This window comes from Pygoscelis adeliae, unplaced genomic scaffold, assembly GCF_000699105.1.
Source record: "Pygoscelis adeliae isolate BGI_AS28 unplaced genomic scaffold, ASM69910v1 Scaffold57, whole genome shotgun sequence".
Classification (NCBI taxonomy): domain Eukaryota; kingdom Metazoa; phylum Chordata; class Aves; order Sphenisciformes; family Spheniscidae; genus Pygoscelis; species Pygoscelis adeliae.
Genome location: NW_008825615.1, coordinates 13,286,414 through 13,302,559, shown reverse-complemented (window position 1 = coordinate 13,302,559; position 16,146 = coordinate 13,286,414). Strand labels below are relative to the sequence as shown.

General features: G+C 36.6%; 1 protein-coding gene across 1 annotated transcript in view; it reads right to left on the bottom strand.

The window, feature by feature from the left end:
* Positions 1-3,354: 3,354 nt before the first annotated feature.
* Positions 3,355-16,146, bottom strand: part of KHDRBS2 (KH domain containing, RNA binding, signal transduction associated 2) — a 304,707-nt gene continuing 291,915 nt past the window's right edge. Inside the window, exon 9 of the mRNA XM_009333248.1 lies at positions 3,355-4,438. Coding sequence (XP_009331523.1) covers positions 4,341-4,438 — 98 coding nt within the window. The 3' untranslated portion in view covers positions 3,355-4,340. The remainder of the gene's footprint in view (positions 4,439-16,146) is intronic.

The following is a 16,146-nucleotide window of genomic DNA, read 5'->3' as shown; positions in this document are numbered from 1 at the left end:
CTTGTTATTCTTTCACAAATTAAGGAGGTGGATTTTTTTATTAAGACATAGCTGATTCACTGTAAGACTTCTTCAGAAACTGATGTGAAATATACTTTGTAGTTAGCACAGAACGGCACACACAGTCATGGGTAATTTTTCATACTAATTTCCCGAAAATCAATAGAACAAATGTTTACATAAAGAGTTGCTTGCACTGACTTATTAACCTACTTTTTCTAAATAATTCTTGTATAAGAATATTTCACAATGCATCGTTTTACTGACATATTCTGCATTTTTTTTTTTTGATCTATACAAATAGTGGCTGTAAAGTGGACTTTGAGACAATAATATCAAAGGACACTGCTCTGCTATAAAGCTGCATTTATTGGAGTCCATCCTCAAGGAGTTCACACTAGCTGCCCTCACATAAAAATCTGATGCACAAGTGAGAATTAATTTTATGTACTTTGCCCTGGATCTCACTTATGTGAGAGTATGACCTGCTCACAGTTTTGTGTAATTAATCATTTCAGTAAGGCATATGAGCATTTTCTGAAATACTTATATAGTAAAATCTATAATGTATAATAATCTATAATCACAGTTATACCAGTACAAAACTGTATTTATAGCAGTGGTCCAGAAGAGGGCCATGAAAATGATGAGGGGGATGGAACACCTCTCCTATGAAGAAAGGCTGAGAGAGTTGGGGTTGTTCAGCCTAGAGAAGAGAAGGCTCTGAGTAGACCCTATTGCAGCCTATCAGTACCTAAAGGGGGCTTATAGAAAGATGGGGACAGATTTTTAAGCAGGGCCTGTTGCGACAGGACAAGGGGGAATGGCTTTAAACTAAAGGGGGGTAGATTGAGACTAGATAGAAGGAAGAAATTTTTTACGCTGAGGGTGGTGAAACACTGGCACAGGTTGCCCAGAGAGGTGGTGGATGCCCCATCCCTGGAAACATTCAGGGTCATGTTGGACGGGGCTCTGAGCAACCTGATGTAGTTGAAGATGTCCCTGCCCACGGCAGGGGGGTTGGACTAGATGACCTTTAGAGGTCCCTTCCAACCCAAACTATTCTATGATTCTATGATTCTTGTCTGTATAGATGTAACAAATACTGACTGAAGCATGTTTGTATAACTATATGCAAGGTGGGTAGATGGAAGCCTTTTAACTATAGTGGTACACTTACACTGATGTGACTGTAATATGCAGACAAATCTTAATGCCATCTTATATCACTTTGGCCTGTAGAGTGGTTGTAGCACATAAATCAAACCAATTTACAAAGGTCTTGAGGCAACCCTCTGGAGAGGAATATTAAGCCCTTTATATCTTGTTATACAACACAACTTGTAGTTTGTAAGTAACCATTGAATACACCAATAGCTGGGAAATGTTAAATCAGCCAGACCACAATCATGGGAAAAGATGCCAGAGTAATAAATGCGTCTGGGATTGTGTATTTGGTGCGCAACATCATCAGTTTTGTTTATTAACTCTTATCTAGTTTAACAATCACGAGAGAGGAGAGAATTTATACTTTTTGTATTGTGATTAGGTTGACGCTCCTGAGTGAGTGGACGAAGTTGTATCTGAGCTGAATTTATTTTTATGTTTCCAGCAATGACATTTGTCTTCAATCAGAAATCTCATATATAACCTGAAGTCTATATAAGAAGGTTATCCAGGACACACCTTTATGTTTAAATGTATTTAACAGAGAAATATAGAAAGTTATGCCTTGATCCATGCCATTGCGTGGTAATACCATTAATGTCTCTGCTGTTCTAAAGCATAAAAAAGAGAAACCTACCAAGCAAAAGAATAAATAACAAACTTCCTGTCTCTTTATAGATACTTTTGGCAGAGGAAGAAATGATAAATGTTTTGAGAAGCAAAGGTAAGCCAGTATTGTATTTTTCTATGTCATGTGACTAGTTTGTTTTCCAAAAGGTAGGCATGCTTTTAATAAACACCATCTCTTGTTTTTAGCAGGGGCAGTTATAAAGCATACCGTCTTAATATTTACCATTAAAAGGCTAGATGACAAGACTTCTTTTATTTAAATGAAGGGTATCATACCATATAAAAGCAAATGTTTTGATTGCCATTATACCATAATCACTACGCTGCTATGCAGAGAAACATTGCTGGATAGAATTATTTATCTTAAAACTCTAGCTGAATATGTTTCTGTGTGTTAGTAAAAACAAACACAATGATAAAATAGGAAACAGGAAAAACCCCTGAGATGCGGCAGAGCTTACCTGACCACTTCTCAGCAGATCTGCTGCTTAGCTGTCCAGTGCCTGAGTCCCTGAAATAGTGAGACAGAATAAACTCAATGTAACCATCATGTAGCCTACTAAATTCACTTTAACACTTCAAATGACAAAACATACACTTCATAAACTATTCAAAAAGAGTTAGCATGCAACTCCAGCTGCAAGAGATTTTGTTCACAAACTGAACAGCAATAGGCCTGTGCTTTATTCTCATCAAAAAAGTAAACCAATCACATTGACAAAAAGCCACTGTAAATAAAAAGACTGTATTTAAAGGATTAACAGTTTTGGCATCCCTACCATCAAGTCTTCTGTTCTTTTTTTTTTTTTTTTTTTTCATCAGAATTTAGGTTATATATTTGTTGTTAGCAAGAGTTGCATTACTATTATTGTTAATTTTAGTTCTGTTTATTACTTTGAGGGTTATATATTGTAGAATAATTTTGTTGTCACTAGTTAATGTTAATTAGTTGTTTTAATAGCCTATATACCTATTTGTTATCTTTTGGTAGGTTTACTTTTTTAACTATCAGTAACTTAATAACTGAGAATATTTAACATTACTGTTGCATACTCAAAATTACAGAGTTACTATTAGTGTTACCTGTTTAACGTTTAGTCATCCTTTGAGTCCTGCGACATATTTCCTTAATAATCATCAGCCATCAAGTCTGATAGTCTCAAAAGAAATATCAGCCCTCTAAACTGCCTTCAAGGGCGGTGATATTTAGCACTGAAAATTACAAATAAAGTTTTTGAAGTTGAGTACCAACAACTGGGCAGTGACACTGATGATTTGTTTATCAAGACAAATTGTTATATACTACGAAAAATGCAGTCAACGCACTCTTCTGAGTGAAAACAAATAGGTGAATCTATGCAATGCTTACATGTTGAATGGGATATTTAATGTGCGGGGAAACTCAAAGGTTGAAGAACTAGCATTTAGACAGTCTAACAGTGGTAAGCAGTAATCTTACCTCTTTAAACTCCATTACATTCTCACGAGAGACATGCTAATACAAACAAGTCAATCAGAGTTTGTGTTTAGCAAGATCAAGCTTAGAGGATAGTTTAAAATCCATTTATTGTTCTAAAGCATGTTTTTCCATTAACATGTTATACATTAGTGGATACTAACCATGATTCATGTAACAGTTTAGTTTGTTAACTTTTAAATTATTTAACAACCAGAAGTTATTAATACAACTTTTAAAGTCTTACACAAAAAAGCTTAAAACAGGCTTGGGTTCATTTTTGTAATTTTTATATAAAAAACATTTTAGGCATCTCTTGAGAAAGAAATAAAGCAGGCATTTAAAGCTAGAAAACAAGTAATTCCAAATTTAGTTTGTTACAAAAGGTTTCAGCTTTATTGACAAATTATGGCAAACATATTTGACAAAATTATGGTTTCCTATTTAGAGAAGCTTACACATGGAACTTTATGTGATTTTTTTTAACAAATACAGGTTAAAACACTGAACAAATTCAGTTAGCTACATACATACAGTAGCTGCTTGTTTTCAACCCCATTAAAACAGCATTTAAAATTAAATTTACAAACTTAATATCGAACATCTTAATCTAAACTAACATATATTAAAAAAGACAGGTTAAAACATCTTATCTACAGCTTGATTATTGTCTGGTTCAAAAAAAAAAAAAAGGAAAAAAAAGAATCATATTACAGTCTTTCAGCAACCCTAAACAAAAACTAAGCCTTAGCTAGTATGTAGAGAGACTCAAGATCTGTAACAGTGTCATGCTTTTTAAGTTACACACAGCAATGAATACAACCAACAGAACATCATCTTTGAATGGTTTATAGACAATGCTTGCCAAAGGTTTTTTGTCTCTGTTTTTTTAAGTCCGTGTTATAAAATAATACTAATGCCAATGTCACTCCAATGTTATAGGAAATACAAGTAGTACATAGGATAATAATGAGCAGTAATCCCTAGGATAGAAAAGAAATGGACTATTACTTGTCTTGTTGCTGTTTATGTGGAGACCACAGGCTATTAATTGTCTTTGAGATGAGGTCACAGATGAGAAGGACCTTCAATATCTACCATAGGGGTGTTCCCTGTAACCCCCTCTGGCTGACCTTGGAGGTGGTGCCTTTAGGCTGGAACGGGTTGTGGCCCATTCTTCTTGTGCTAAAAATAGAAGAGAAAAACATGTTTTGTAAATATCTAAACTTGAAAGAATGAAGTGATGCCACTGCTAATGGCTGTCAAAATTCTCGAGGGTTTTGGCTGAAAGCTTTAGAAAAATAAAACGAGGATGGTGTTATGATCCATTTCTTTATCCTCCCACAAAAACTTACGAAAAACTAACCTTCCACTTCTCTACATGGGCAACCTGTCTATCTCAGGATGAAAAAACCTTACTCCTTCACTTTCAGCAGAGAATGACTACCTACTGTGGTGGCAGCACAGTCAGCTCTGGAAAAATCACTGCACTAGTCTGCCAGCCCAGAATTTATTAGATGTTTTGAGCTTTTACCATTTAAGTTAAAGCACCAATGTGAATAACATTTAATGCAGTTGGTGTGTTAATGAGGAGTTGAATCGTGAAAAGATAATAGAAATACATTTGATTTTTTACTTCCATTTGAGACCAAAGGAAAGAAAATAATGGAAGAAAAATAATATGTAGAAATGAAGATAGTACATTAAGCAAGAGAGTTTTGCCAAATAGTTTTTACTTTGCATTATCTTTAGAATACTTTTTCAAATTTGTCTGAATGAAATATGCTCGGGAAGAATATGTTAAAAACTGTAAGGCTAGCTCAGTTTTTCTTCAAAGTCTTTTTTTTTTTTTTCCTACAGACATGGTATTCTTGAAAGTCAAGCCTTCCAAAGGAGCAAACAGGAAGCTACCTACAGTTGTGGTCCAGCGGTTGAACACCAAACTTGAACTCTCTCCTAAATCAGGTAGTGGATTGTCAAATTATTTCTCGTTTTATCTTCCACTGACTTGAACTGATCATACACACAGCGATAAAAATGGAAATGCAGAAATCATAGTATATCATCTATCTGATATCACATCATAGTGCAACATTACCCTGTTACAATAGTCATAGACTACATCTGACATGCACATGTTCATGAGGAAGTTCCAAAATCTCTACAACCCCCCCAAAGTTATATGATATTCTGTCTATGTCTTTGTAATGAAGTACAGAAGCTATTAAGAAATCAGTGTGGCAGATGTTAGCTATTTTCCATATTGTTTTATTTTATTGGTGATCAGCATGTTTGTATTACAGGTATGCATAGAATATTAATGTTTGTAAAATATAAAAGTAAGGGTCAAGCCTTCTGATGCTGGGAAAAAAAGAACACTTAAAGTGCATAAAAACCAGAGATTGAAAAGAAAGGAGTTTAAAAGATTGCAAGGTGACTTGAAGCCAGTAGGAAAGGGAAGGGAAGATTCAAACTGATGATGAAACGGTGTACTTGCTGTTGCTATCAAGACAAAATTAATTGATTGGTATATTAAAATAGAGCCTTTTTCCTAAGTCTAATGTGGGGCTATTTTATTTCATTTATAAATAGGTAACACGGTAGTAAGCAGAACTATCCAGTCCTGAACTACTGCTGAAGATTTGAAACGTTTGAGGTCCTTGCCCCATAAATTTAAAAATCTACTTGTATCTATTTTTTAAGATGCACATAATTTTTATGCCTTGACCCATACAAAATTTTTTAAGTGCCTGTTGAAGAAATTAACATTTCAGAACATATTTTCCTTGCTCAGGTCTTGTTTTAGTCTTTTGCTATCCCACTCAGACACCAAGTATTGAAATGAGTACTCCTGACTCAGCATGGTCAATAAAATTCATCTGTAAGGAATATAAATGTGAAACTTGCTGAACTACCAGGTATAAGGGGATACGCTGTGAGATAATGTAGGACATACTAGCTATAGTGAGCAGGGGCAAAAATATTCATTGCTCATAGCCAAGAAGAACGTATTTTTAATACATTTTTCATGTTACGTGCAACTTTCTCATTTATTTTCTAATAAGCCAAGCAGAGATGTTCTTGAGTTCGATCTGATTCCTGAGGTACCCGTAGAGTGAATCCAACCTCAGTTAATTTTTCTTTTTTTTTTGTATTCCATTCCCACTACTGAAAGGAGAAACTGGGCTTTCAAGTGTCAGGTCACTGCCAGAAAGTAGTGACGGATTCCTAGCTTTTTGAAAGTAGTGTGCCTATTGCAATTCACTCAAAGCACTGAAGAATTTTGTTCAATTTTTTAACAGAATGAACTAAACAAGAGAATAGAGCTTTCTATGCAAAATAAAATACATAGTCTAGTACATGATAATATTAAAAATCAAAATTATATTATTCATATATTTCAATAAAGGCTAACTACATTGCCTTAAATTTAGTCAGCTACTTGATTAATGGAATGATGGCCTTAAATATAAAAAGGAACTGAAAAAATCTTCATCTCCATTAAGACATGTCAAAGATTTTCTTTTATTAAAGCAAGTTTTTAGAGTGATAGCAACATTTTCCTCTCAGGCAAAGACTTCGTAAATATACCTTCTAGAGCAGAACAAGAGTTCAGTAAAAGGTCCATATTTTGATTGCTCTGGGCTCAGTTGCTATAGATAACTTACTAAAGTTCAGTCTTCACTAATTTCTCCTTAAACAGTTTATTCATATCAGTTGGTTATGATGAGCTTAAAATGACAAGACTTCCCAGTGAAAGTAATACATACAGAGGCCTTTGTTTTTCTTCTGCATCTTAATTAATGTGTCTATTGATAATAATATAGAATTCCAAATACATGATAGTGATACTGTTACATAGTACAAGCACAGAAAAAATTGTTTGAATTTTTCTTTTTATATGCATGTGTTAGAGTCCAAGTTCCAAATGAATTTTTGAGCAATATGGTGACATATTAGCTACATGTATGGAATGGTGTGCTGATGTTACATTTTCGGTTTACTATTTCCAAAACCTTTATAATACAATGTATTTTGCTGTCAGTCATACCACGCTTTTAGCCATAACACAGGAAGTATGTGAGTAAATAAGTTTAAAAATCCATCCTTTAGCAGAAACTTTGCAAAACTGAAATCTTACCCAACATGGATAGGACCACATACTGTCCACCCACATGGGAAACTGAAGTCACAATTTCTCTCTCTGGCAGGTCAGGAAGTCCTCCTGGGTAAAGGAGAATGAGGTCTCCTGGCCACGGGAGGGAAACTGAACTCTCTTTAAATGTTGCATGGGTGGAAAAGTACAAAGACACTGATATTTAGTATAGAGAAACTCTTGCAGAATAGTTGGGGATCTTCATGGTTGAAGAAGCTACACCATGAACAGAAAGGTGGTAACGTTTTGTGTGCCCTCCGTTTCAGAGCAAAGCAAAATGGGTTACCTCAAACCAACACTGAAGGTAAATTAATGTTGCACCTTGCACTGAAACTGAGAGCAGTCACGTCTTTGGTTACAGTTAGGAGGTGGATTCACAAAACACCTTTTCAGTTGAGACGGTTAGTGACTGCATTAGTGCAAATAGTCTATTTTTTAATGCAAAGGAGACCACATTGACTTGAAACAGTGCTCAGGGTCAGACACCATGTTTTAGTTGAGAAGCAGTAATCAAAACCTGCGAGCTTATGGAATAATATAAACTCCAGCAAATGTTTTACTCTGGCAGTCGCCAAGGGAGACACTGGCGACTGGAGATATTGCCAATGATGAAGCATCATTTTTTTCCCCCAAAATTACCACAGGGCAGAGCATGATTTATAATATGTAAGAATTGCTTGGGGTCAGATTATTTATTAAAGTGAATTTTGAGTGTGAATGGTCAGTCGGGCCATTAGATCATAGACCAGATCCAGGCCCACGGCCCGACCAGCAGTGTAGGCACACAGAGTATTATCGCATGTTGGCATGATGTTGAATTGTGAATGGGCCCAAATGCAGGTTGGAGAGGACACTTATTTCCTTCCTCTTATCTTCTGATGACTTTCGCCTGCTCCTCTGGGTACAGGTGTTACTGGCCCACTAACTTCCTCATCTCAGATACTCCTTCACTGAAATCAACTATATTTCCCAAAACCAAGAAGTGAATTTGCCCCTCCAATCACAACAGAGCTGTCAAAGAGTGTTTAAAGTTTTGTGATGCATATTTCTTTCCAGTTTTGGTTTAAGATAGTCAACCATTAGTAATGTACTGGCTATTCTTCTAGTGTAAATGAAGTATTATATCTCTACTTGACCTCCTTATTGTCCAAACTTCATTTTAAAAAGGAATAAAAACATTGTTGATGTTAAGAAAGAACTATTCTTTCTGGCCATTCACTTTTGAAGTTTAAAAGTTGCTGCTGCCTATTTTTAATTTTTTTAATAACATTTAAAGACTTTTAAGACTCAAAAAATTCTCCCTGAATAAATGAAATTCATCATACATGCACTTTCATTTAGTAGGAAAAAAACACAATAGCCCCCTTAGAAAATCAGAATACCTGTCATTTTTTTACCTGACTAATTGGAGTATCTAATGTTGCTACAGATCTACAACTGCAAAAAATGACCTATATTCCAAAGACTCCAGGAGTGAGCAGAGGTAACAGAAAAAAAGTTTGACTGAACTGAAGCATTTTAGTTAATGAGCCTGTTGTTTTTTAATGGGCATGATTTTATTGCTGGTATCTTGTTTTTGCTAATCACTGCTGACTTTTGTGGCCAGTAAGAAAATAATTAGCTGACTCCAGACTGAAATACCGAATGGTTAAAACAGGTATCAAAGACTGCTTTTGTAAAGAGATAATGTTCTATGAAAACAGAAAAATGAAAATATAAAACATAAAGTGCCTGTTAAAATTCTGAAAGCTATTTCTTCTCTGCAAGATGTCTTCTCTGCAACTACATTTCAATGTCTTGTTGCCTTGGGGTGGGAGGGGAAAGCTTGGGGAGGGGGAATAGCAGCCGCAGAGCTAAAGTGAGGCTCAGGCTAGCACATATTGGGAGTGGACATCTCTGGAGAAGATTTGGTAGCAGCTGACCTTGCTATGGAACAAGAAACATTCCTGTTGTGATTTTTGGTGCCTTCCATTTATTTTCTTTTTCTTTGAGCTGCTCAGGATGTTCTCTTCTTGAATATCAGGGGTTTTATGGTCACACAAAACCAAAGTTTACTGTGGAAAGCTATTGCCTAGAGGGTTGAAGAAGTGGCAGCCAATATGATATAGTCCTAAATCCTCAGGTCTCTCATTCCTACAGTGAATCAGTTTCCATATAGTGAATTTAAAAATCCTGTCTCTGCAGTATGCTTCATTACACCCTTTAAAAATGGCATTTTGCTGTAAATGTGCTGCAGCTTCAGTTACTCTTTGCTGAAGTGCCACTGCATTTGCAGAGAAGCCTTGGGGAGAAGTAAGACTTAGATAAAAAAGGAGAAGCTTTATTTATATAAATGAAAATGAGTAAAGTAGTAAAAATACTCACTAAATATACCACACAAAGACAAACCAATTTCTTGTTCCCTTCGAGTCCCCTCCCCCACCTCCAGATTGAAACGCCTTCACATAAAGGTGAAACGTACAGTCTTTCTGGCAGTACTCATATAGTGAAAAATTACTTTATATTGCCCATTAGAAGAAGCTGTTTTTCCTTGACTAACAGTGTTCTTAAAGTAAATTGCTGGTGTGGCTGTACCAGCTTCTGATACAGGACAAGAACAGAAATGCAATTTGTGGTACAAGTCTCTTATGCTCTTTTTTCCAGTAACGTGGTAGACCTATTTGCTTGATTTCAAACTTTAACAAGGAAGGATAATGGTCATAACTTATTTATATCTATTTGGTAATACCATCATCAAAATATGAGAGGATGGTTGACAGCTAACAGCTCTTGTTATTGCATGATAGACCCTATTGCATTAATAGGTGAATCCGTAGCCAAAACATAGATAAGTTTTGGGATTACAGCCTTTAACTGGGAAAACACTGGCCTCTCCCACTTATACAGCAGTAAAGGATTATACATTTATTGTGGAGAAAGCAAGATGAAATGGAGCAACACTATAAAGAGTCTCTGAACCACACGATGCCAATAAATTACAAGATGCAGCCACACCAAGAAAAGAAATCAGATTATTAGTGTTTTTTCCTACAGGGATTTTTAATGAAGAACAATATATCTGAATGCCAGTAATTAAAGCTTCCTTGATGTGCAAAGTTGCTCTTTCATATCTCAGTTCCAGTACTCCGAGGTAACCTTTTTTCTTTCAGCATCGAGGTGGGCTCCTGAGAATGGAAAGCTCTATCTTCAGGAATAGTCTTAAAGGATTGAAGCCATATAGACTACCTCAGTAGTCACACAGAGATTTGGGTAGCTTGTTGGGTAGCAGAAGGGTCGAGAGACCCCTCAGCCTTTTTGATTCCCAAGCTGAGTTTCACTGTGTTTCAGAACATACGAGAACAGTGGAGTCTGGTCTTTCTCTGAGAGACTGTGCCGAAATGGAAAGGAAAGAGAGCCTGGACACATTTTAGCTTAAAAAAGTGACATGTTAATGAAGTGGAAACTGAAAGGGATTTCAGATGAAGAGCAGGTAAGAGCTGTAGCCTTGGAGAGAGAAAGGTATGGAGATAGAGAGAGAGAACTGCTAGCAAGTCTGTGAATCAGCATGCCCAAGAGCTGAAGGGATGTGCAGGGCGGTCATCATGTTTTAACGCTGATTCCTTTTCCTCCTTCTGACTCCTGTGCAAAGAAACCCTGTGGAGTCTGACCTCCCTGCTCCTCCGGTGACTTCCAGCCTGCCATCCAGTCCTTCTGCCTCTAGCGGGCTCCTCTCACCCCCTGTCCTTTTCACTTCTGACTGTCCCCAGTGCTATCAGGTGTCAAAGACTGCGATGGGAAAGAAATCCACACAGGCAGCTTAATAACTGAGGGCTGAGGGTCCAGTTTTTCCAGGAATTTGGTGTTATTGCCAACACCCTTAGCTAAGAAGAAATATTGTATGCTTCGCTTTCAGAAACTAAAAATGTAAGTTATGGCAGCATGATGGAAACATAAGAGAGTTTATTGCTGAGGAATCTGAGTGTGCTTGGGCATGAGGATTGCTTTAGGTGTGGTAACAAGTGTCGCTGCAAATTTTTTGGTGGCTACTTTGATAAGAAATGTGAAGTCATGGACACAGCCCTTTTAATTACACTGGCTACTTCTTTCAATTTGCTGTATGCTCCCTGTGAATCAATATTTGAAGCTCACCTTTAGGATACATAAATTAATTGCTATTATCACAGGCAATCAGCACCCTTGGTTTATGATTGACTGAAATTATATGTTAGTTTTTCTGCACTGCTTATTACAATTCAGATTGACTCTTAGTTGTTGTGTTTGTTGAGTTATATAAATACTTCCAGTATCTATTACAGACATTATTGATATATTAGCTGAGACTATCTTTAAAGATTATTGTTTGATCAATTGCTAGTAGACTCAGTAGCTCTGGTCTACTGTTTAAATACAGAATTTAAGTTAGATTTTTTTCTTACTGGAGAGTTGGAATGAAAAAAATGTCCCGTGAAATTCCTTTGAATGTGGGGTCAGTAAACGGTATCGTTTATAACAGAGAGAGATACGTATGAAGTTGTTTCTGTCTTACTATTTTACCTATGTAGTATTGAAAGCACAGAAAAATTCATAGTGGTCCATCTACCCCAAAATTCTACCCCAAGCAGTGGCTATCATCACATGCTTAAATGTCTTCTAGTACAAGATTCAAGAAAAGCACATATTCAGAGCACTTTTTTCCTACTCTTCAGTCAGCATTCTGCAACCTTGTAATGGAGTTTTCCAGCATTGAATAAAAAACTCTTCCACAAATGCAAAGAGGGCAACAACACAAGTAATTAAAAGGCAGATCATATTAACAGATGCTTTAAAATTAAAAAATACATATTAACAGCATGTGATATGCATATGAATATGTTATTTCCTAGTAATTTTACATTTATATTCATTGCTCACTCCCTGTAATAATAAAGACCTGATCACTTCTTCTTCCTGGTAACTTATTTAACATCTGAATATTGCCCGCAATTTTTGGGCACAATTTTATTCATCTCTGGTCAATTATTTTGGTGGCCAGGAAGAGATAAAAAGAGCTATTTTGTTTAGATAGTTAAGATGTATATAACAGCAATTAAGATAATCGTTTAATCTGATTTGCCACTTAGCTGGCAGTGGAATTAGAAACATAGAAGCTGCTTTTAGTTCAAAATAAAATAGTTTTCTTTCCTATGAGGAAAAAAACCTCTACGTTCTTTGCAAGGTCATTATAATGCATACATTTGGAGAGAACACACTGCACTAGAGATGGAGCATAAGTGGAATTCAGGAATTGTGATTACTAGCTCTACTGCTTGTTTGCTCAGTGACCTTGGATAATTGTTTAATATTTTGTGGTATGACTTCCTCACTGGTAGAATGAGACAGGAATACCTACCTCCCTGGGGCATTCTGAGATTTAATTAATTGCCTGAGCAGTAAGAGAAAAGTGCTATAGATGTGCTGAGCAGAAGACCCAATAGAAACCAGACATTTAACTTTAAAACGCGAACACTGAAAATTAGAATTATTTTCTTTGGATAATTCAATTTGTGCTGTTTTTCTAGTAAGCCTCCAAACTTCTCCCTCCATGAAAAGATGGGTGGAGACAAAGTACTAAGGAATGGTTGGAAACTTTGCCCTACACAAGCTAATGACTAAAGTTCAACTAACATTGGCAAAGCCAAGATTTCACCCCATAAATCCACACAGAAAAGACAGTTGCACTTTTCTTCTGTCATAATTGGACAAGTATATATTATCTTAGAAAAAAATTCAAGACCAGGTTTGTTTTGTTTTGGTTTTTTTTTTGTAAGGAGAGCATCCACTTATTTTTTCACTCTTCTGTTCTCTTTTTGCCTATCTGCAAAGACTGCAACATACACAGGATTTTCTGACTTGATAGCTATGCATTTTATAATTTTGTGAGAAGAATAGGTGAAGAGGCTATCTTTCAAATCACAAATGGTACCTTTCTTATTTGAAATGTGGAATCTTGTCAGAAGACAAAAAATATTTTCAAAACACAGGCTCAAAACCATTATGCTTACTTATACCGTGCTAAATACCACTTATTTTACTAAACCTACTGCATATGCAATATATATGGCTTAAAAACTAGTAATGCTAGGAAAACCTTGTGGTTTAATAGTCTATTTTCTGAACTTAGCTGTAACTGTTTTGAAAAACTACTGTCCCTATGCTTGGCAGTACATTCTCTTCAGGAGCGCTAACAAATTAGGCTGCATGGGTACTCCAAATCTACTTTAGTATTGTGAGCTGCCCTGGCTTAAACTGGTAGTGGAGAATCACAGAAATCCTCCATCTGCTGGAGCAGATGAGGAGTGCTCGTGCACTCCACTCTGCCAGCTCTCCCTGCGCGTTAAGTAATGTCAGCAAGAGGAACAGTAATGACTAAAGGAGAAAGCCATTTCTTACAAGGCTTCAGCCACTTCTGCAGTGAACATCGGCCTCAGATAGGAAAGGAGCAGCATCAGAGTACACAGGTAACTAGTTTGGGAAACTGCAGCGCAGGGAGGAGACAGACTATTATCAGTGTTGCTGTGAGGTGAGTGTGAATGTGACAGTGTGGAGGGAATTTTATTTTTCTCTTATTTTCAGCAAAAATTAATTTTCTGTTACTTTATGGTAATACAACACGAAATGTGCAGTGATAGACTGTGTCTGGAATTATGTAGATGGTCAACACTACATGCACATCAGTATTACAGGACTTTTGTCTTAGATTCTCCAACTCTACGGTTCCCACGGTGAAAGGCAGTTAAATTACCATTTGAAATACTACATAGGAAAGTTTTGCATGATTTACTTATTCTTATTCTGTCATAGAAAATTATTTATAATTCAGGAGTAATAAAGGAAGTACAACAAGTTGCTATAAATTAAAAGCACTCTCTTCTCGTGCTACATGTGGATTTTTTTCAGTGCTGTAGCATAATAACTGAAGTACAAAAGTTTTAGGATATACAGTCAGTTAAAAGAATGTGACAGGTTTAAATATGGAACTTTCTAAAGCGTTATAGCCTAATTAAATCACTGATTTGACAAAACAGCAATAACTTTGGTATCATCCCCACAGTAGCCGTCATAGCTGAATTCAAAATGTGCTCCTTTTCCTGCAGACTTTCAAAATCATGCTCTTATGAAAATCATAATCTCTTCTGAGGGAATGAATACTATTTGGGAGACAGCTAAGGTGATTCCTCCTGTAAAAGAATTGATAACATTTTGCAGAAAATCAAGGAAATGCTTTTGACAGTTCATTCTGTCCCACAGAGTAGGAATTGGATCTCTCATACCCTAGTAAGTATAGGAATGACTGAAATAGAAGATTAAAGGAGGGCAATTTATTTCATATATCTTCTGTCCCTATGCAGTAGAAGTCTTCAGTGATTCCTGTTTCTTGTGGAAGAAAAATAGAGCACTGTACAGGAAGACTCAGGAGCACTTCTGAGTTCCCAGGGCTGGATGTGCACCTGCCTCATGCTCAGGGAGAGACAAGATGCCTCTATCAACCCAAAATAAAGGTGGTCATGCAGGCCCATGGCACACTCTGGCATCTTTTGGGACAGAACCATGGCACATGCAGCAAGGTCGTTAGCCTGGACAGTTGGGAGGCATCAGGACTCAGGTGCTATATCAATATTAGCACACAGTGCATACAAATAGGAATGATCTGCAGAGTGAAACAGCTGATGCTGAGGACCTGATGGTCACACTCTATGGCTTCTAGAGATTTTTTCCATTTCAGACTGGCCCTAGTTTGAGCCTCTGAACTGAATTCTCACAAAAAGTTGGGAGTGCATCTTCTGGTTTAGTTTCAAACTAGAAGTCATGTACTTTGAGCTCACTCGGTGATGTGAAAAGAAGAGCGACAAATGGAGACAATTGGGAAATCTGCCTCAAAAGAGCACTCCTGGTCCTATGCTAGTGTAGAAGCACCCAGCATGCGCTAACCTGCCTGTCAGGTGCTCTGCTGAGGCACAGCAGAAAAACTCCACCACATTGGCACAACCTGTGTCCTGTTGCCTCTGAGATGCCTAATCAATGCTAAGATGCTCCAAGACCTAGAAACCAAAGAAAGTTTTCTTTGGTATGTTGCCAGTGATATTTTCTATCAGACACCAAATGTATATGCTCAGATGATATAAATGAACAATCAGTGCACATTAGTAAAGCTTTATTAATTAGTGTTAGTAAAGATCTTGCCTGTAATCACAAGCTATGTGAAGTCAAACACTGTAATGAGGAGAATCAGACCTATGTCTCTCACATCTGCTTATCAGTCACTACCTTATTTGAGCACTTGTTTTCCTACATTTGAAGACTTAAATGGGACTAGGCTAGAAAAAAATAGGGTTAGAAACCCTTAGCACCCGGAGCATAATGAATATTAGGACCAATGACCTACAATACCAAAGTTGTTATTAAAAATGAGGAAGGAACTTGGACTTGACAGCTGAACAAACCTCTTATCTTCATCTGGAGAGCAATTGCTAAGAAGTGCTTTTTCAAAATTTATAAATATTTTTCTGTATACATGGCAGCATGGCTTCATCTGGCATTGTCACTGCCATAGATTAATCAATACAGGGTTTATTTCATACTAGGACGGTAATTACTTGAGTTTCTTCATGAAATGAGCATGCATATGTCTTGTAATGAAGTATGAGAATTTATGTCTCCTAAGGTAACGTCTCTTCAATCAACCTATTTATCAGAATTCCTGAAGTTTGAACCCTCCACA